The sequence below is a fragment of the Euprymna scolopes genome, chromosome 10, assembly GCF_053919585.1.
Source record: "Euprymna scolopes isolate OS-2025 chromosome 10, ASM5391958v1, whole genome shotgun sequence".
NCBI lineage: Eukaryota > Metazoa > Mollusca > Cephalopoda > Sepiida > Sepiolidae > Euprymna > Euprymna scolopes.
This window is the reverse complement of record NC_136491.1, coordinates 107,599,338-107,619,454: the sequence shown is the minus strand read 5'-3', so window position 1 is coordinate 107,619,454 and position 20,117 is coordinate 107,599,338. Positions and strand designations below refer to the sequence as shown.

The window sequence follows — 20,117 nt, the reverse complement described above, 5'->3', positions numbered from 1 at the left end:
CATCTCTATGCAGTTGCATTACCTTAAATTTCACACTGTGCTTAGATCGAGCTCTTGAACATGCCACATACAGTTGACCATGAGAAAATACAGGTTGTTGAAGATATATACCAACCTTATCAAAAGTTTGGCCTTGTGCTTTATTGATGGTCAGTGAATATGCTAATCGTATTGAAAACTGTATTTGATGAAATGCAAACGGAACATTTGTATCATTGGCTTTAACTTAATTCTTGGAATGATAACTGTGGAACCTCTATTAGATCCATAATAGCAATTATGCTGTTTTGATGACATTCTTTTATTTTCATCCTAGTTCCATTACAAAGTCCTTGATTTATGGATAAACTTCGCAGTCGCATTACTATTGCCCCTATTTTCACATTAACTCGGTGAGGTGACATTCCAGATGGAGTTAATGAATTTATGAACTCGATAGGATAATTTGAAGTTCAGCATCATCATCGGAGATGTAATCTGTACTTAAATATGTATTTATGCCTCCGGGAAGATTATTTAGAATTTCTACATTTACTGTTAAACATTCTGTATTTTTTGGAGTCATGATGATTCTATTTTCCATTTCTTGAGGGCTGCAATCAAATATTTCTGAGATTAGAGAACCATTACATACCGAATCATTAGGAACATCTATGGCATCTACAGGAACGTCATTAAGACTGCTCGTTAGTGTACCATTACCAAGATGAAGGAGCCATCTAGAAAACTCCTGTTCATTTATGTTAGTTCTGACGTTTTGTGTTAGTTGTAATTGACTGAAATGATGCCACAATGGGCATCTTTTAAAACAGGTATCTATAATAGATGTAGGTGATCCATGTGGCACTACTGGCAAAATTTGCCTGAAGTCACCTCCAAGTATGAGAAATTTTCCACCAAATATTTTATCGTTACCCATTATATCTTGTAAACATCTATCTATAGCAAGCAGTGCATGATTAGGTATCATAGAGGCTTCGTCTATGATGAATACCATTACCTTTCTCAAAAAAGAAGCATGCTCTGATACAGGAGAAACGTTACAGACACTGGTTTCTGTCAGAGGTACAGGTAGTTTGAATATACTGTGGAGTGTTTTCCCTGAAGTTAGTAGCATTGCAGCAATGCCGCAGTGGCGGTTACAGTACTGCTGGAGGTGAAGTAATCATATAACATGTTGAATAAAAAGGTTTTTCCTGATCCGGCTGGGGCATCTAAATAGAAGCAATTGTTGTGTGGGGCTAATTTTTCAGCTGCCATGACAGCCTTGATTATAGTATTAAAGACCTCTAATTGGTCATTGTTTAACAATTCAACATTAGGCCCGTTTGTATTTCGAGTCATATTATCTATTGGAGGATCACCTGTTGGTTCAGGTAAACCCATTGCCAGGCAAGAAGAACCATGCTCATTAAATATTGCTTTTATCAAATAAGTAACTGGGGGATATGTATATACACTGGCCCCCACCCTTTGCGGCCCGGGCGACAAGATCAAAGTGTAGTATCTGTTCCGACAGATACTACACTTAAGATAATTTGTACCAGTCAATGGAGGGGAAACCCTCTATACTGGGACAATTATTATTTTTGGTAACCAGAGTGCCCCCTTTTTGCCTACTTTAAGGGGAGCTGGTTTTTACCTCACATTAAAAACGGCCTTGTGCCTAATTTGCTCAGTGGGGGAGCAAATAAACACCATCTGTTCCGACAGATACTGCAAGCAAAGACCATATGTGGGGGTAACCCCACATATCTACCTTGAAACTTTACCTAACAATGTAAAAAAAATAAGGGAAAAATATATGTATGAACAATATTTCTTCAGTTAAATAAATTATACTGTAAATCTTTAAATAAGGAATAAATATTTATTTAAACCATAATTATTGAAACAGTATTTTACTGCATAAAAAAAACGGTTATGGGGAGAAGGGTTAACTATTTTGAACCTTCACCTAAATAGCGATTTAATGAAAAAAAAATTTAATGGTCTTGTATCTTTTTTCTTAAAATTTGTTTTAAAATAAAAAATAAAAAAACTTTGATACCGCTATTGTAAGAATCATGCCGAAAGCCATTCTTAATATGGGGAGGGGGGTTAACTATTCTGAAACTTCACCTAACAATGTAATAAAAATAATGGAAAAAATATATGTATGAACAATAAATATTTCTTCAGTTAAATAAAATATACTGAAAATCTTTAAATAGGAAATAAATATTTCTTTAAATAAATTAAATCGTAAGTAATGAAACAAAGTGTTTTATTTCATATTAAAAAAAATTGTTGTGTTCATTTTTTATAGTATTTAAATATGTATGCCCTGTCGGTGGGCATTAGAAGATGATGAATGCCTGTAAAAGAAGCAAAATAAAACAGACAAAACATAAATAATAACTATGTAAACAACGTGAAGATGTATAAATGTTACAAAATTACTCGATTCGGCATAACACGAAAAAGGATTGATATGCCGTAAAACAAAAGCAAAACAGAACAAGACGTAAAATATGTTTTGACTCTGTGTTACTCAGTGTATTTGCGAATGGTGACTTTGGTGAAACCCCGATGTATTTAATAAAGTCATTCTTGACTTTTGTAACATTTATTTCGAAACATATTTTTTGTTATGTAAGGCTTACTCAAAAGTAAATTAAAAAAAAAAAAAAAAGATAAAGTGGCACAGTAAAAAAAAAAAAACGAACTCGTAACGTTAAATGTAAAAAATATATTTATTACTGAATAAAATAGAATAAGCGTTCCGTATTCACTACAATAATAAACAGAAGACATCGTTAAAAATGTAAGTAAAATACTATTTAAACTATGGAACAATACCTTCTATGAATAATTGTCTTTAAAATAATTCAGAATCATAAATAGACAGTTCATATATATATATTTTTTTTTGTTGTTGTTGGTGTTCGGGAAGTTTTGGAAAATAAAAGAGGTTAATGATTTTTTAACTAATAAAGAGTGAACAATAAAGGGAGATAATTCACATCAATTAATGTTTGCGATGATGATGAAACGTTTCATTAATTAATGTTTGCGATGATGATGACGTGACACCGTACGGACAAGCAAATTAATATATAGATTATTTATCGTTAAACGGTGCAAATCTTAAAACCCCATAAAATTATAACAAAGATTAATTATTAATTGCAGTTTGAAGAAGATAAACAATGGTTTTAAAAAATCATTAAATCGCTTCTGCTTTTCCATAGTCCGTATAGTTAATCATGCTTTCTTTTTTTTTCACATTGTTTTGGACGTACCTAGAAAAATCTTTTCCAAAAAAAAAAACGGGGACGATTTTTCCTCATATATTTTGGTAAAATAAATTTTTAAAATTTATATTATAAAAGGTGTATAAACTCTATTTTTATGTATGTAAAAGTTTGTTAAAATGTTCAAATAAAGTGTTCGTTTTTTTAGTTTTTTTTATTAAAAATAAAACTAACATTGAACTTTGACCTAAAAGATTGTCAGGGACGAATTTTTCGCATACACCGCCATGTTTACAATCTCGCTAAACAACGGGGATGCCAAAGTAAAACAAAGCCATTACTTTTTCCCTTAATGATTGATTTAACAATGTTGAAGTAAAAATTTTAACATTTTAAAATGAGTTAACGAAAGATTTTTGACACATGGCATCTCTCACGCGGAAAAGATTAACTCATTTTTATTTTATTTTTTTTTTTACTTCAACATTGTTAAATCAATCATTAAAAGAAAAAGTAATCAATAAAGACTTGATTTTTTTTATTGTTTTTTTTTTTTTAATAAGCGCTTAAAAATAAATAAAACCACTAAGAACTTAGCCAGCTGGGTAGAAAAATCGATTTTGCCCTTTCAAAAACAACAGTAAATAAGTATAAATATTTTATATATATATATATATATATATATATATATATATATATATATATATATATATATATATATATATATTATGCGGTTTGTAGTCTCGTTTGTAAACAGAATAAACACTTTAAAATAAGTGAAACCACTAACAACTTAGCCAGTTAATTAGAAAACGGACACTTAGAAAATCGATTTTATTTTTTTAAAAACAACAATAAACAAGTAAAGATATTTTTTTTTAAATATATTGAGGATGATAGTCTCTTTTAAAAACAATATCTCCTTCAAGAACGGTTATAAAATGTGTTTTCAATCGATAAGTTTTCCTACCTAGCAAAAGGGGACCAGTTTTCCTAAATTCGTTAAACATTATCATTAATTAGGTGCATGCAAAATAAATAGCCAATGATCAAAATGTATGAATATTTTTATTCTTCCCTTCATTAAAAAATTCACCAAAAATCAGGAAATTAACTAATTTTAATGAAAATTTCAGTATTTATCAAATAATGATTAGGATATATAATGAACCACTGAACCAGTTATTTTTATTTGAATCTTAGTGAAAGTGTATTATTTTTATTTAAACCAAAAAGAACCACCTTTACTAAAGTTATGGTTTTCAGTAAAAAAAAAAAAAAAAAAAAACCATGAATGAATTTATTTTTACTTTTTTAATGACAATAAAGCATCGTAAATTGTAACGATTAAAAATATATTTTTGAACTTCGGCGGAGGTTAACAATTCTGCCACTTTTCAAAAATCGCTAAAAAAAAAACATTGCGGTCGACCTACGCATGACACTGAAAGTAATTAACGCGCCCTCTGACACGTGACCGAAAGTCATGTGACCGGAAGTTAGGGGGCATATGTGTATTTGTTTTGACTTTACATACGTGAATTGTTACATGGTGCGGAAAGAAAAACCAAAACATTTTTATTTTATTTATCTACTTACGTTAATAAAAAGATTGTCACATGGCCTCCAGGGCAAAGTCCTCAACTGGATTCAGGCGTTCCTAAATGCTAGGCAACAGTGTGTAGTAGTAAACGGAGCAAAATCAAGACCAGCACCAGTAACGAGCGGGATACAACAAGGAAGTGTCATTGGCCCAATGTTATTTGTCATCTACATAAGCGACCTAGCCTAACTCTGTAAAAGTGAAATGAAGTTGTTCGCAGATGACGCAAAGTTGTTCACACGTAGTGACATCCCAGGAGCCACAGACAGCCTACAGGCTGACCTAGACAACTTGCAGAACTGGTCACAGGACTGATTGCTCCGTTTTCACCCACAGAAATGCAGCGTCCTGAGACTAGGGAGCAGGAGATTAGAGGCTAAATACACATTGAAAGACAACTCGCTTGGAGTGATAACACTGGAAGAGCATGATCATGAGAAAGACATAGGCGTCTACATCGACAACAAACTGAGTTCCAAGGAACATGTAGCTAAATCCATCACAAGAGCAAATAAAGTTGTCGGGATCATTCGCTGCACTTTTGACTTCCTCTCGAATACAGTCTTTGTGCAACTCTACAAGAGCCTTGTGTGTCCTATCTTGAAGTATTGCCACTCTGTCTGGCAGCCACACCATAAGATTTTATGCAGTGAGCTGGAAGACGTACAGCGTTGAGCAACCAAGCTGCTGGCATCACTGAAGGACAAGCCATATTCTGAAAGATTGAGAACCCTGAGACTGCCCACTTTTGAGCATCGGAGAAATCGTGGTGACATGATCGATCTCTACAAGTACATTCATGGAATCTATGATACAAGAAAGCCGTCTTTTCAGATCACCAAAAACAGCACAACCAGGGGGAACAGCCTCAAAATCGTAAAAAAAAAACTGTATGCTAGATGCCCGCAAAGGGACCTTCTCACAGAGGGTTGTCAACACATGGAATGATCTCCCAGATGCAGTTGTACAAGCAGAAACGGTAAACGCATTGCCCTCTATAGCCCCCACAACAGTGGAGTTACTTTTTTTAAGAGTATATCAGAAAAAATTGACCACATCCTGTCTGCTCATCCCTCAGCTAACATTCACATTTGCGGTGACTTCAATGTCCATAATGTGGAATGGCTGACCCACTCAAATAAGACTGATGATGAGGGGAGGTTCTGTCATGATTTTGCCATTGCCTATGACCTCACTCAGATTGTCCGCGAGCTCACCCGTGTGCCCGATAGTACCGTTCAGTTCGCAAGCCTCCTAGACCTTTTTCTATCCACATCCCCTGAGCTATGCTCATGTTCCGTTCTATCTCCTCTGGGATCTTCCCACCACTAAGTTGTATCAGTTAAGATAAAAATGAAATATAATAAATCTACAGACGTACCTCTCCACCGTACTTTATACCGATACTCTATGGTGGACTGGGATAGCTTTCGTACATTCATATCTGATCTTCCTCTCCATTCCATGTTTAAAAAGGATGTGTCCTCTATAGTAACAGACCTGACCGAATGGTTAATTGTAGGCATAGACCAATTCATACGATCTAAAAAATTCCAACAAAAACCTAACAGACAGCCATGGTTCTCCCCAGAATGTGCTGCTGCCATCGCACACAGAAATCACTTTTTCCATAGCTACCAACTTAATAGATGCACTGAAACTAAAGCTGCTTTCAGAACCGCCAGCAACCACTGTAAAAGACTAATAAAAAATCCAAGAGAACTATATGTGCAATCCGTTAAGTCCAAAGTAGCTGAGCAGCGGCTTGGTTCCCACCAGTTCTGGCAAATAGCAAACAGGATCCTGAACAGAAACGTGTGTTCTATCCCAACCATTATCAATGGACAAGAGGTCATCTCGACAGCATCCGACAAGGCCAAACTATTTGCCAAAAACTTTGCGGCAAATTCTACCCTGTTTGACAAAGGCCATCAACTCTCCATATTCCCTCCTATAACAGACAACACGCTATGCAACATACAAATATCTGTGCGTGAGGTCGTCAAGCTAATCAAGAACCTTGACTCCAGTAAAGCAACTGGTCCCGACGGTATTCCATTTATAGTGTTAAAAAAATTACAACCAGAACTTGCCCCCATATTTTCCAAACTGTTTAAGCGTTGCCTTAAGAAGAAGTGCTTCCAAACACCCTGGAAAACCTCATCAGTATGCCCTGTATTTAAGAATTCAGGAGGTAAGTCATCCCCCTCTCAGTGCAGACCAATAAGTCTCCTGTGTGTCATGAGTAAGTTGCTGAAATCCACAATAAATAGAGAAGTAGTCAACCACCTCAGCAGAAATAACCTTCTTAGCGACACGCAATATAGTTTCCGCTCTGCTAGATCTACAGCAGATGTGCTAACGGTTATATCTCATAGGATTAGTGAATCTCTCAACAAAGGCTTCATTTCTAGGGTAATTGCTCTCGACATCTCAAAGGCCTTCGATAAGGTTTGGCATAAAGGCCTACTACACAAGATTTCCAGCTACGGTATAACTGGAAATGTTTTCTCTATCATTAAGTCATTTCTCTCAGATAGGCTCATAAGAGTAATGGTTGATGGGCAGAAATCAGAGGCCCACAGTATTAATGCTGGAGTCCCTCAGGGGTCCATATTGGGCCCAACTCTCTTCCTGATCTACATCAATGATCTCCCAAAACACATACTAAAATCTTTCGTTGACATCTATGCTGATGACATGACCATCTATGGCAACACATCAAAGACTGTAAATGATGATGTTCTCTCTGATTCACTCTCCTCTGATCTTGAGCACGTGGTGCAGTGGGGAAAGAGATGGCTGGTTACCTTTAATGCATCTAAGACCAAGCTCCTATCTCTACATCATAAACGCTCTGATCCCCATCTGGCATCAATTGAAATGGATGGCTCTCGTCTAAGGGAGGCCCCAGGCTTTGATAAGTTCCTGGGTTTGACCTTTACACCTGATCTTAAATGGAACACATACATCAAGTCTGTGGCCAAGGTTGCTGGGAAAATGGTGGGATCCTTCTACCGCTCCAGAAGGTATCTCACTAATGATGCAATTCTCTATCTATATAAGAGCCAAGTACGTCCAAAGATGGAGTACTGCTGCCACATCTGGGTGGGAGCTGCTAAAAACAGCCTATCCTGCCTTGACAAAGTACAAAATAGACTCCGTGGCTTGGTGGGGGATGCCCTTTTCTTTACCTTGCAACGTCTTTCCCACAGAAGAGACGTAGCGAGCCTGTCATTGCTCTATCATTATTTCCATGGCAGGTGCTCGTCTGAGCTCCATTCTCTGGTGCCCCCTCGCCAATCTTTCACAAAAAAACACCCGACTAGCTGAAACCACCGTCAATAATTTTCCCCACTCCCTATCTGTGCCTAAATCAAAACATAGATACCATGAACAAAGCTTCTTTCTTAGAACTGCACGCCTGTGGAACTCTGTTCCACTTGCCTGTTTCCCTCCCGACTTCAACCTGGATGTCTTCAAGTCTAACACAAAAAAATTCCTGATGAACCGCCCCCCCCAAGTAATGACACCTTACAAATTCTCCAATACTATTGCTACACTATCCCTTTGATTACTGTACACACAATAACCCTTATCCCTGAGTGGCCATTGGGCCTTTATAAGTGGTGAACTCCATGTAAAAAAAAAAAAAAAGCAGACTTGACGCCCATTGGAGATTGCTGCCGAGTTTATATTGTCCATCCTGTTTTATTTTGTTTAAACAAAAAATACCTTCACTAAAGTTATGGTTTACAGTAGTAAATAAAAAATGCAAGAATTTATTTTTGCTTTTTTTATATAAATAAAGCATCGTAATTTGTAATAATAAAAAATAATTTTTACAGAAACATTCCGAAAAAAGCCCCTAAAGTCCGTATTAATGAATTCGATATAACTCGAAGAAAAATGAATTTCTCGCATACTATCAGGAAATTAAAGATTCAATTAGATTCCTATTTCAGTCACCTAAATTATTTAGGGTGAAATGAATTTAGGAATTTATAGCCAAACCTAAATATTGTTTTTTTTTGCTTAAAAAAATAGCATTAATACAGTAAGTTATGTAAAATTTGCATAGAATGCTCTGCTTTACGGTTGTTGTATAAATGGAACGGAAATTTCCCTTTTAAATTTGATACATTTTTACATTACGTCTAACTCATCGTTCACGTCAACTTTTATAGCTTTTCGGGTATGCTGGCAAGGTTAGGGGTGTCTATTCCGAAAGCTGTTCTAACATGGGTAGATTGGTAGGTGTGTCAGAAATTTCGTGAAAAATAGTGAATAATTCCACCCCGTCTTTCCAAGCTTATAACTCCTCAAAAAATGTAACTCAAGCCCTAATTTTTTTTTCAATTAAAGGAGCAAGGACCAAGGTTTCATTAAGACACTCGAAAATGGGGGAGGGGCGTGAATTAAAAAAAAACGTTTGTCTAAAATATTATATTCGGTTTATTGGAAAGAGTATAGAATTTCACATTGATCCTGAAAATATCGTAAAATAGAATCAATAGAAAAATTTTGATAGATTTTTAAAGTTTAAAAATTGAAAAATATTGAGTTCGGAAAATTCATTACTGTTTTTTAAAAAATAAAAAAAATATTTCTATTACTTTTAAAACAACTTTAATAGTTTATTTTGGAAGTATAATCCATAAAGAAAATAAACAACCCACTTTTAAAAGAGAAATTACGACTTTTTTATATTTTATTCGCAGTTTCGTGATAGGGGTGTCAAAAATTCCTACAAAAATTCTGATACATCTACTAGATTGGAGTGTTTATTCGTTATAAACGTACCCGACAACCTATAAATGTTGACATTTCCAATGTGAATGGTAAGCTGGGCTTATGTAAAAAATAACAAAAAGATATACCAAACTGACTTCTTCGTTTAAAAATGGAATTATTTCCCTTTCGTTATTAACTTTTTTAAAAAAATTTAAAAAAAAATATTTTGTGTTTTATATACATAAAGTACAATTGTTGAATGTTACTGTTTTGATTATATTCGTTTGAGGGGGGCACAATTAAAAAATTAAGCAAGATTAAAACGAAGCGAAATTTAAGTTTCTGTTCCATTTTTACAACAACCGTAAAACAGCGCATACTCAGCAAGTTTTATCGTAATTTATATGCATAATGTTGAAACACTAAATCAGCATTTTATTTATTTTTCTGCATAATTAATGATGGAAGTATTTTTCTGTTTATTTTCTGAATATCTGTTAAAAAAAAAAATAATTTGTACATTCTCTTGGCACCTCAAGTTCCTCCATCCCCAACAGCAAAGGAAACGATTCCTGCTTCCTAGGAAGGCAACTCCACAAAGGAGAGAGCAAGATGCAGAAAGGATGGTTGGAGATGGACTATAGCAGGTGGCAACCCGGATTCCGCAGTCCCCACCAAGAAAGAAGTGAAGGTCCAGAGAGCAAAAAACAGCCAACCTGCAACAGCTCAAGCAAAATGGTGCCACCGGCTATGGTTCACCTCTACCATTCACAGGTTCCTCTTCCCTTTTAAGTATAGCTCCCTCTTTTGGGGAGTCGCCCTCCTGGGGAACAGGGCTAGAGCATTTTGCAGTTGTTGGGGACAGAATAACTGGCTGTGGTCCACCTCTACCATTCACGGGCTCCTCTTCTCTTCCTGGTTTAGCTCCCTCTTGAAGAGGCATCTGTTGCTGGGGTTGAGATGCTACCTGCTGACGCTCTCTCTCTCTTCTTCTCCAATCCTAGGAGGCAATTTGCCCTGATGTCCGAAATCACCAAGGACAAAACTTTGATCTGGCGTTTTGTTTCTGGAAAATATGGAGATTTTTCACACCCACACACCTACAATTTAGGATAAAACAATTAATAAAAACACTTGAAAATATTTTAAAACATAAACAAACCTCATTCAGATTAGGTAGAAAAGTAGCTTTTGTTGCCTTTGGTAACAATTATTTGTTGACTATTGGTCTATTTCACAATTCTTCAAAATTGCTATAAAGTCAATTTTTCCAAATACTTTTTATATGAGAGGTGGAGTGCAGGCGTTTCAGCTTCTATAGTTTAAAACAGGATCTAAGCACTCACCTTAATTTCAAATACGTATTTACTCACTTGGTTAAAGTGTAGAAAAATTGGTATTAATAGCGGAGAGAGGACAGATATTGGTTCACGCTCTCCATCGCCTCTCTTCACAGTGGGTGTTCTCATCGTCGATGAATTCCAAAGTCCAAGCCGATGTGGAAAAACAGCGTCCAAAGTGGGAACCGAGTAGACACCAAGAAGTGGCACCAAGACTGGCAAAGAGGGGGAGGATAGTACTGAGAATGCGAGGGGTGAGCGTTAATTGGAAGTGAAAAAGTGTGGCCGACCCCCCCCCCATCTTATCAGGAAGGCTGAGGTTAGCAGCTCAGATCCCCTGTAAGGGAGAGAGCAGAGAACCCTACTGTTTTCCGACATGATGAGGGTCCAAAAACAAGGAGGTTGATCTCTAAATGAGGCTGAATTCTAGACGGGTAAAGAGAAAAAATGGAGTGGGGCAGTCACTTTGAGATAGTGGAAGGATGGGTACGAAAAACTATTTCTGACAACTTAATGCGTCATAGTAGGGCTAGGACAACAGCATATTCTTTTCATTGTTTCTCGAGTGTGTATATGTTGATATCCTATATGCTTTTATATAGAGTGATGTGGTTCTCGGTTGATTAACTGTGTCTAACTGTGTTGGATATATACTCGAGAGTCAAAACAATGAAAAGAATATGCTGTTTTCATAGCCTTAGTCATTAGAAATCGATTGAATGTCGAAGTGAAACACAAGTTGGCGCCATCTTTACTGTATTGTCGTTGTTATCATTGGCTGCTCCTGGTGTTTGGGTATCTTCGCCCCTGCTGATGTAAGCTATACTTTGTTTATGTTGTTATTATAAGCTAATGTTATAGAGACTTGTATTTCATAATATAACAGTGAGAGAGTCACCATATTTTTCTCGATAATAGTTACAAATTGGGTGTTCAACTTAGTAAAACGTTATAATTGAAAACGGATCTCTGACGTAAAAGTCTTGTTTAGTTTCAGGTAGAGAGAGAAAGAAAATGAGGGAGACAAAGAAAACTGTTGACAGTGATTGTAGCTAGAGGGGTTTTTCATTTGCTTAAAAAATTAAAACACTATTTGATAAAATGGTATTACCTCGAAATATATTATAGAACATGGGGAGACACATTGGATCAGCGTATTTTGACTAAACAAATAAGATTTACTACGAGATAAAGTAACGAAAATCACTTCATTTTGTTGCCTCGTTTTCAACACTGACATATTTCCATGTCTTGCATTGTGATATCATTTCATGACTACATATACATATACATATCATAAGCAATGCTTCAAGCAAACTACATACCATTATTGCTTTTCTTTTTTATTAAAATCAGTAATTATTTTTTGAAAAAAATGCGTATATTTAATATTTGATCTATTTCTTTGCAATAATTTGTTAATTTCCTCTTGTCTTTCTAGGAAAGGGTATTGGCAGCATGTTAACGGGTTCGCTTTTCACGGTAATGGGTGCCGTATGGACTTGGAGGGTCTACAGTGTCAGTGCCCTTATCATTATGTTACTCTATATTCCTACGCAGTGCCTCTTCTCAAAACGACGACAGAGATTAGAAGTACCGGAACAAGTCAGTAAGTTTGAAAGTAAGTATGAGATTAATACTGATTTTATTACCTACATTAGCAGGCCGCCTGGTGTTGCCTGGTCGTAAAATACGCATAAATATTATATTTTGATTAATGCAGATTTCCTATTCATTATGAACAGAAATGCCGAAGGTATTAAAGGCAACATTAAAATCAACTGCATGTTCTTTGATATGACAGGGGCGTGTTCAAAGTGAATGTTTCTCTTTAGAGCACAAATGAAGCATGATACTTGACTTTTGCATTTTTAACCTTTAATGCAAACCATTATATATAAAAATAATTTTATAAAATAAACAGTAAGTTCTCTACAGTGTACTGTAGACTACAATGTATTGTGGACTAAGTCACTGCGGGCAAGCATGTGAAGTTTCCTCCTGTTGCACCACAATGGGTCCGAATTAGAGCAGACAGTCAATCGATTTGATTGAAAAATGGCCGATTTCACTGATCTCGATGACAATAAAAATATTGTAGTGTGAAAAATTTGTTGATCATCATTCAATCCTGGGCAACATCGGGTTCCCCTGTTAGTATTATATATATATATATATATATATATATATATATATATATATACTAGCAGGCTACCCAGTATTGCCCTTCTATACTAAGGCAATTCCTCTTTAAAAACAACCTTGTACAACATTTTTCTCTTGTGAAGAAACAAATAAATACAAAAAAAAAAAAAAATGAAAAGTAATCCTATGTTTGCTGCTTATACTAATCCTGGAACGATAATTCTACAAATATATTTATAAAACTAGCTAAACTACTTGGTGTAACTTCTTTTTTTTTTTTTTTTTTTACATGAAAGTTACCACTTATCAAGGTCCGGAAGCCACTCAAGGATAAGGGTTAATGAGTATACGGTAGTCACTAAGACAACAGTGTATTAATAGTTTGTGGTGAAAATAGGGTAGAAATGTATTATTTAGTGATGGTGGCTCAACAAAAAATTATTTACATTGGATTTGAAGACGACCATAGTGTAGTTAGACTTCAACAAGTGGGCAATTCTAGGAAAGAAGCTCTGTTCATGGACTTTACATTTAGATTTAGGCACACATACTTGATGGGGTAGAACTGTTGACGGTCGTTTTAGCTAGACGAGTGTTTTTGTGAAAGTTTAGGAAGGGGGTTCTATATATTGGAGCTCAGACGAGCACTTGTCAAGAAAATAACGTTAGAGCAGAGACAGGCTCGCAATGTTTCTTCTTTGAGAAAGAGATTTCAGGGAAAAAAAAAGGACATCACCTACTAGGTTTCAAAGCCAGTTTGGAACTTTGTGAAGGCAGGATAGAGTGCTCCGAGCAACTCCTTCCCAGGTATGACAACAATGCTCTATTGTAGGACGTACCTGGGTATTATACAGGTAGAGGATTGCGTTGGGAGTTAGATACCTTTTGGAGCGGTAAAATGACGCAACCATTTTTCCAGCAACTTTGGTAAGATCTAAAAGCTTGTCCAAACAGGGAGTCTCTTTTAGATAAGAGTCATGCATATCAACTGGAGCCAAGTAACGATCAGAGCGTTATGTAAGTGTTATATCAAATATATCTTAATTTTAAAGATGTTAACTGCTTTTAAACTTTCTGTCTTAAAATTATCCAATGCAAAAATATTATTTTATTGCCTGCATTTAGCTATAACCTCTTGTTTTTGGTTAAATAAATTTATTTGCTTTTGAAGTTTATTATTATACAAACAAAAAAATTATGTTATCAAAGAGTAAATCTTTGACAAAGCAAAACTTATCATAATAATAAAAGCTCAACACTATCAAGGGAAGCAAAAGCAATAATATTAAATGAAAGATGAGGAATAAAACATATATATCACTTTATCAAATCATCAGAACAATAAGGAAGGTTATGGGGAAAATTTTTAAAAAACACCTCTTCAGGCCATGGCATTTCAAAGCTGAAAGCTTCTCATCAGAAGAGGAGAAAGACTAGAATTATGCAAGATTTAAATATAGAAAAAACACTGGTTCAATAATATTTAGAAATGAAATGAGAATGAAGAAATATGATCAAAAATTAATTAAAAGTAGGTAAAACATATCAGGGTGAATCGGAAGGGAAGTATAGATGTAGGTAATATGTAAATGAAATAATTGAGATCATTAAAGAAGAGCCAATAATAACGAAGCAAGGAAAAATAGGGAAGATAGAAGAGAAGGTGGAGAAAGAAGGGGAGGAGGTAGAAACAGTAAATACGGAAATACATATATAAATAGATAAATAGATAAAACTATAAAAAAAAGTTTTCACTTTCTGCAATTTGAAAAACTCTCGAATCTGTCTCCATTGTGCGACTCAAATCATCTCTCTGCAGGCAGAAGAGGTTCGTTAATACATTGGACTTTTTATGTGATTTGTAGAGAGATACTATAGAAAGATGTGTATATTTATACATGTATATGTATAAATTTCCTACTCCCTCTCTTGTGTATATTTTCTATGTATTGTAAGACATACAATTACTCCCCTTTTTTCTCTTTCTTTCCCGTATATTTATATGCAGGATATATCATTCCTCACTTGTGTTATTTTAAAAGGTTTTTTTCCTTTAATAATATTCAATATATATATATATATATATATATATATATATATATATATATATATATATATATATATATACTAGCAGAAGTACCCGTCATTGACTGGGTTCAAAAACAGCCTACAGAAAATGGACTGTGATTGATGAAAGTATGAAAAGGAAGGGGTTGTAAAGAGATAGGTTTTGATACTCAAAAATTTTATCCTAAGCAAAATATGATGAAAGTAAAGATAATTTTCACGAAAATATATTTTTTTATATCAACTTTGTTTCCATTCGTAACCAAGAGTGACCAACAAAATGATGTTTCCTTACAAAGAAAAAATGTTATATATTTAATAATATAAATATACAAGAAATAAATGTTACCGTAGTCAGTAAAAGTTACTTTTATGGTAGAAAAGTTCATTGGTTTGTATTTTTAAGTAGTTTATAAAAAAAAAATTTTTTTTGATTCATGAACCGGTTTTAAAAAAATCAAAATGGTAGCGAATTTGAAATGGAGAGCCCCGTTTTCAATTCGAAGGAGGTGCACCTGAGCATTCTGTGTTAACAATTTAAGAGAGTTTTGTCAACGTAAGGAATATTTGTAAACATATTTTAATGTTTTCCATTATTTTGTGCTTGAGGAATATTCGATTATGGCATGTGTAGTTTATATAAAAATTCATTTAAGTAGTTATCGCCTCAAATTTCGTTTTAATTTTGGTTCGCTGAAATTATTTCAAGTAAAGAGCATTAAAAACTATTTCAAAACAAAAAAAAACACGAACTGAACTTTTACTGACTATGGTAACATTTATTTCTTGTATATTTATTTTTTTGTTGGCTTTTCTACTAAACACTCTTACTAAATAATATCGACGAAATATCGAAAAACAAAGAATCAAAAACAGTTTTGAAAAATAATGAAGCTTTACTTACTTAAGTAAAATAATCCGAAACAGCAAGATGGGATGTTAAAAAAGTAAACACGTAATTACTTTAGTTTTTTAAAGCAAAGAATCGATATAAATATGAATAAGAAGAAAATGGCGCCCTTTTCAAGCAGAACAGCTTCGTTTCAGTTTTACAGTATTGAACGGTGTAGTATTGTGCCATCGGATTCAGGGTTGTACTATTGTAATGTAAAGAACATGCAGAAAGGGTTGTAATACAACTGAATTCCTTCTAGTACACTGAAAAAAATGCTTAAACAGATATATAAATAAAAATAAAAAGGTTATGTAAATGTTTTAAAAAAGACATGTAATCACGTGAGCAAGATCTTTTCCTTCTTTTGACACGATAACAAGTAACGTCCTTATTTTTTATTATTTATCTATTTTTGAAAGAGTGCCATGTACAAGTGGAGAAGGGATAAAACAGAGTTATGCAAAATTTGCGTCGAGAATTGTCTAAAGTTCCGACTTTTTTTTTTTGGCTTTCACTTTAATAAAAACATGAATTTATGAGGTGAATTTATCCGACACAATATGATTCAACTTCAAAAAATAAATAAAAGCTAACGTGAATTAAGATTAAAGTTAAGGTGTTATTGTGGACCCTCACTCCTTTTAAGAAACCTTGCTAAACTTTGTAACATATTTCCATTCTATGGAGGTCAGGCGCGAACGAACACCCAATAATTACCATATTTCTTGAAATTAAAACATAATTATCAAAGTATACTTACGCAAATAGATATGAAAAGTCTTTGTTAAAGTTTGTGCCATATTTCCATGGAGTACAGGCGCAAACGCAAACCCCACAATTTTATTATACCATCCCTATTTAAGTTGAAACATACTTATCAAAGTATTCTTATGTACATCTATATCAAAAACCCTTGTAAACGTTTTTTTTTTCATTTTTTATTTCCATACTTTGGGGGCCAGGCGCGAAAGCAGACCCCACAATTTTTATGAACCACCGTTCTGCCAGATCAAACATACCCATTCCTGATCCTCGATACATCTTCTATCATTATATGTAATCAGTTTTTTAAAATAGTCAACCATATGGGAGCCTATTCGTGACCAGATACACACACACACACATACACAGACGTTCAGCTTTATATTATAGAAGATATATGTATAAACCCCTCCTTTTTTCCTTTTATCCCCTCCCTTCCTCCCTGTACATGTTTATTTTATGGTAATTGTAAATATGTCTTTGTCATCTTCAGCTTATCTTTAATTTTTTCCCTCTACTTTCTTTTTTAAAAATTAAAATGCCATCGTTCGCCCATGATGAGGATGGCAAAAGACGTCTTGGATTAAAAAGAACTCTCCTCTTTGTCATATATAAATTTTGTTCTCCTAATAAACTTTTCTACTAATTTCGAAAATGGTACACCCGCTCCCAGATTAATACCCTCAATTGACTTTCTGGTTTAAAAAAATAAAATTTCACGTCTTAAACTTTTTATTCCTTTTCTGAAATCCTGTTTGGAAAATAATGTACCCCCCCCCCGTTATATTTCTAAACGTATCTCTCTCGCCAAATTGTCATCTAGTTTTCTTATTGAGCGTGCTTTCCTTACTGATGACATACAAAAATTTTCACGTCAACTTGAATACCTTTTGTCTTGTCGCCATCGCTTATAACACTCTGCCTACAGTTTTTTGTCCTCCTTTGATTTCTTCCTTTTTTTTTTCGTCTTCTTGCTAATCATGACGCAGTTAATACGAAATCATCTACTTGGAAATTCAACAAACATTTGTCGTTACTAATTAAGAATAGATTTGGCTCAAGCAACACCAACCTTGATAAACACATTTTCAATTTCTCCAGCATGGTCTTGTCTGATTCTGAGAAACTTGTTCTCTCTAAAGGTTTAATTTTTTGTGTTCCTCCTAAATGCATCAGAGGTATTGATGTTCTCACTGAATTCGAAATTTTGTTTTCTCAATTAACCCCTCTTCCCTCTGATAATTTTTCAGCTATGAAAGCTAATATGTCTAGTATTGCACATTCTTATAACAATTCGTCGATTGAATCGAGGAATTTTGTCTGGAAAAAATCCCATTTTTCTATTGTACTTAATTTAAAGAAAAAACAAAGATATTTATCTTTGAAGACCTGATAACAGTGCCGGCATAATCGTTCCGAACTGTACTGACGATATTAAAAAAATGTTGAATACTTTAGATGACACTACTAAATTTCTCAAACTTAGTTCAGTCGACTTGTGTGATAATACTTTGAATATTGAAAACAAATTGCAAAAACTCTTGCACTTTTTATTTAAAAAGAATTATCTCTCCAAAAAGATTTATCAGAAAATACGACCCACTAAAAATCATAAAGATAATATGCCTTGTAGACCGATTTTATCCATGGTTGGTTCTGCTCAACATGCCCTCGCCCAATAGCTCACTGAGTTACTTTTACCTATCCGTACATTCTATTCTACTTATTGCGTCTCTGAATCTTTTACTTTCTCCCAAAAGAGATACTACCCCCAATCAAAATAATTCATTTTTCTCATTTAATATTTCCAGTTTGTTTACTAACGTGTCTCTTGATGAGACCATTGCTATTTGCTGTGATGCACTTTATCGTAATGACTTGTTCCTCCTTCTTTACCAGAGAAATATTTATTGAACTCCTTTCTCTTTGCACAAAGTCCGTCGAGTTTAGTTTCAACAACGTGATGTACCAACAAATTGATGGGGTTTCCATGGGCAGCCCCTTAGGTCCTATCCTTGCCAACATTTTCGTTGGTTTTTATGAATTAAAACTTTTCAAATCACCACATAACACGCCTGCCTTATATTTTCGTGATGTCGATGATACGTTTGCTGTTTTTGCTTTTCAGGGCCTGGCTTTAGAATTCTTTAAACGTCTTAATTCCTCACACCACTCTTCGTCTTTTACTATGGAGATGGAAAAGGACAACTTCCTCCCATTCCTGGACGTACTGATCGAAAGGTCCAGAGGTGGTTTTCTTACCTCTATGTATAGAAAACCTACCTTTACAAGTTTATATATTAAATGGTGTTCTTTGACACCTAAAACCACCAAGTTGACGTTGATTTATATGTTAGTACATAGGGCCTTGGTTATTTGTTCCCCCTGTCGGCTAGATACTGAAATTACTAAAATTTAAAATATCCTGGTCGATAACGGCTACCCAGAACTATAGATAAATATATTAAATTCAAAATCAGCCAATTTAATAAAGATATAACCTTTGGCCCTTCAAAGTGTTCTATATATCTTAAGTTGCCATAGTAAAGATCCGTGCATTGTCTCTCAGTGCTTGTATTTTGAAATGTCGAAACGGTGCGTTGAGTTTCATTATAGAAACATTCATTTAATTTGAATAAAATAAATATGTATGAGTTACGCTTGAAAGCCAAATCACAACACAATATTACGAAAATAAACACATTTTACTTGTTTGAAATTTATAATTTAAAAATGTATTTCAGAGTTAAACTCCATCCTCAGTATTTTGTACATATTGTTTTCTTTCTTTTTTTCTTTTCTTCTTTCTTGCCATGTTGTAAAGTTGGAAAAAGAAAAGTCAGTTAGTAAAGATCCGCACGTTGTTTCTCAGCGGTTGTGTTTTGAAATATCGGAATGGTGCATTGGCTACATGAGATTAAGGTCAGGGGTGTGAGTTCCATTGCAGAAGCGTTGATATATATATATATATATATATATATATATATATATATATATATATATATATATATATATATATATATACGTTTGTGTGTAGCCATATATATTATATAAAAGTGTGTGTGAGTGTGTGTGTCTCTCTCTCTACCCGGCAAAGGCTTTTTTCGGGGGGGAGGGGAGGTACCACATCATACAACTTTTTATATACTCCATGGATTATAATATCACTGATTTATGAAACTAGGTTGTCTTTATCTTTTATTTGAGCGACTGTAACGTTACAAAATTCACGTTGTAATTTCATTTCTCTATGGCGTGATGTTTGACCTAGAAAAGTAGACGTTGACGTTCGTTTAAGCACCTGCTTTTTTTAACCGTTTAATTTCAACCATTCT

General features: G+C 34.4%; 1 protein-coding gene and 1 long non-coding RNA gene across 4 annotated transcripts in view; one reads left to right on the top strand and one right to left on the bottom strand.

The window, feature by feature from the left end:
- LOC145286198 (major facilitator superfamily domain-containing protein 6-like) overlaps nucleotides 1–20,117 on the top strand; it is a 687,250-nt gene that overhangs the window by 642,866 nt on the left and 24,267 nt on the right. For all 3 annotated transcript variants that reach the window (XM_080134993.1, XM_080134994.1, XM_080134995.1), the window contains one exon: nucleotides 12,355–12,534. In XM_080134993.1, coding sequence (XP_079991119.1) covers nucleotides 12,355–12,534 — 180 coding nt within the window. The remainder of the gene's footprint in view (nucleotides 1–12,354; nucleotides 12,535–20,117) is intronic.
- LOC145286199 (uncharacterized) overlaps nucleotides 9,914–20,117 on the bottom strand; it is a 75,882-nt gene continuing 65,678 nt past the window's right edge. Inside the window, exon 2 of the long non-coding RNA XR_013869125.1 lies at nucleotides 9,914–10,673. This is a non-coding gene — a long non-coding RNA (uncharacterized LOC145286199). The remainder of the gene's footprint in view (nucleotides 10,674–20,117) is intronic.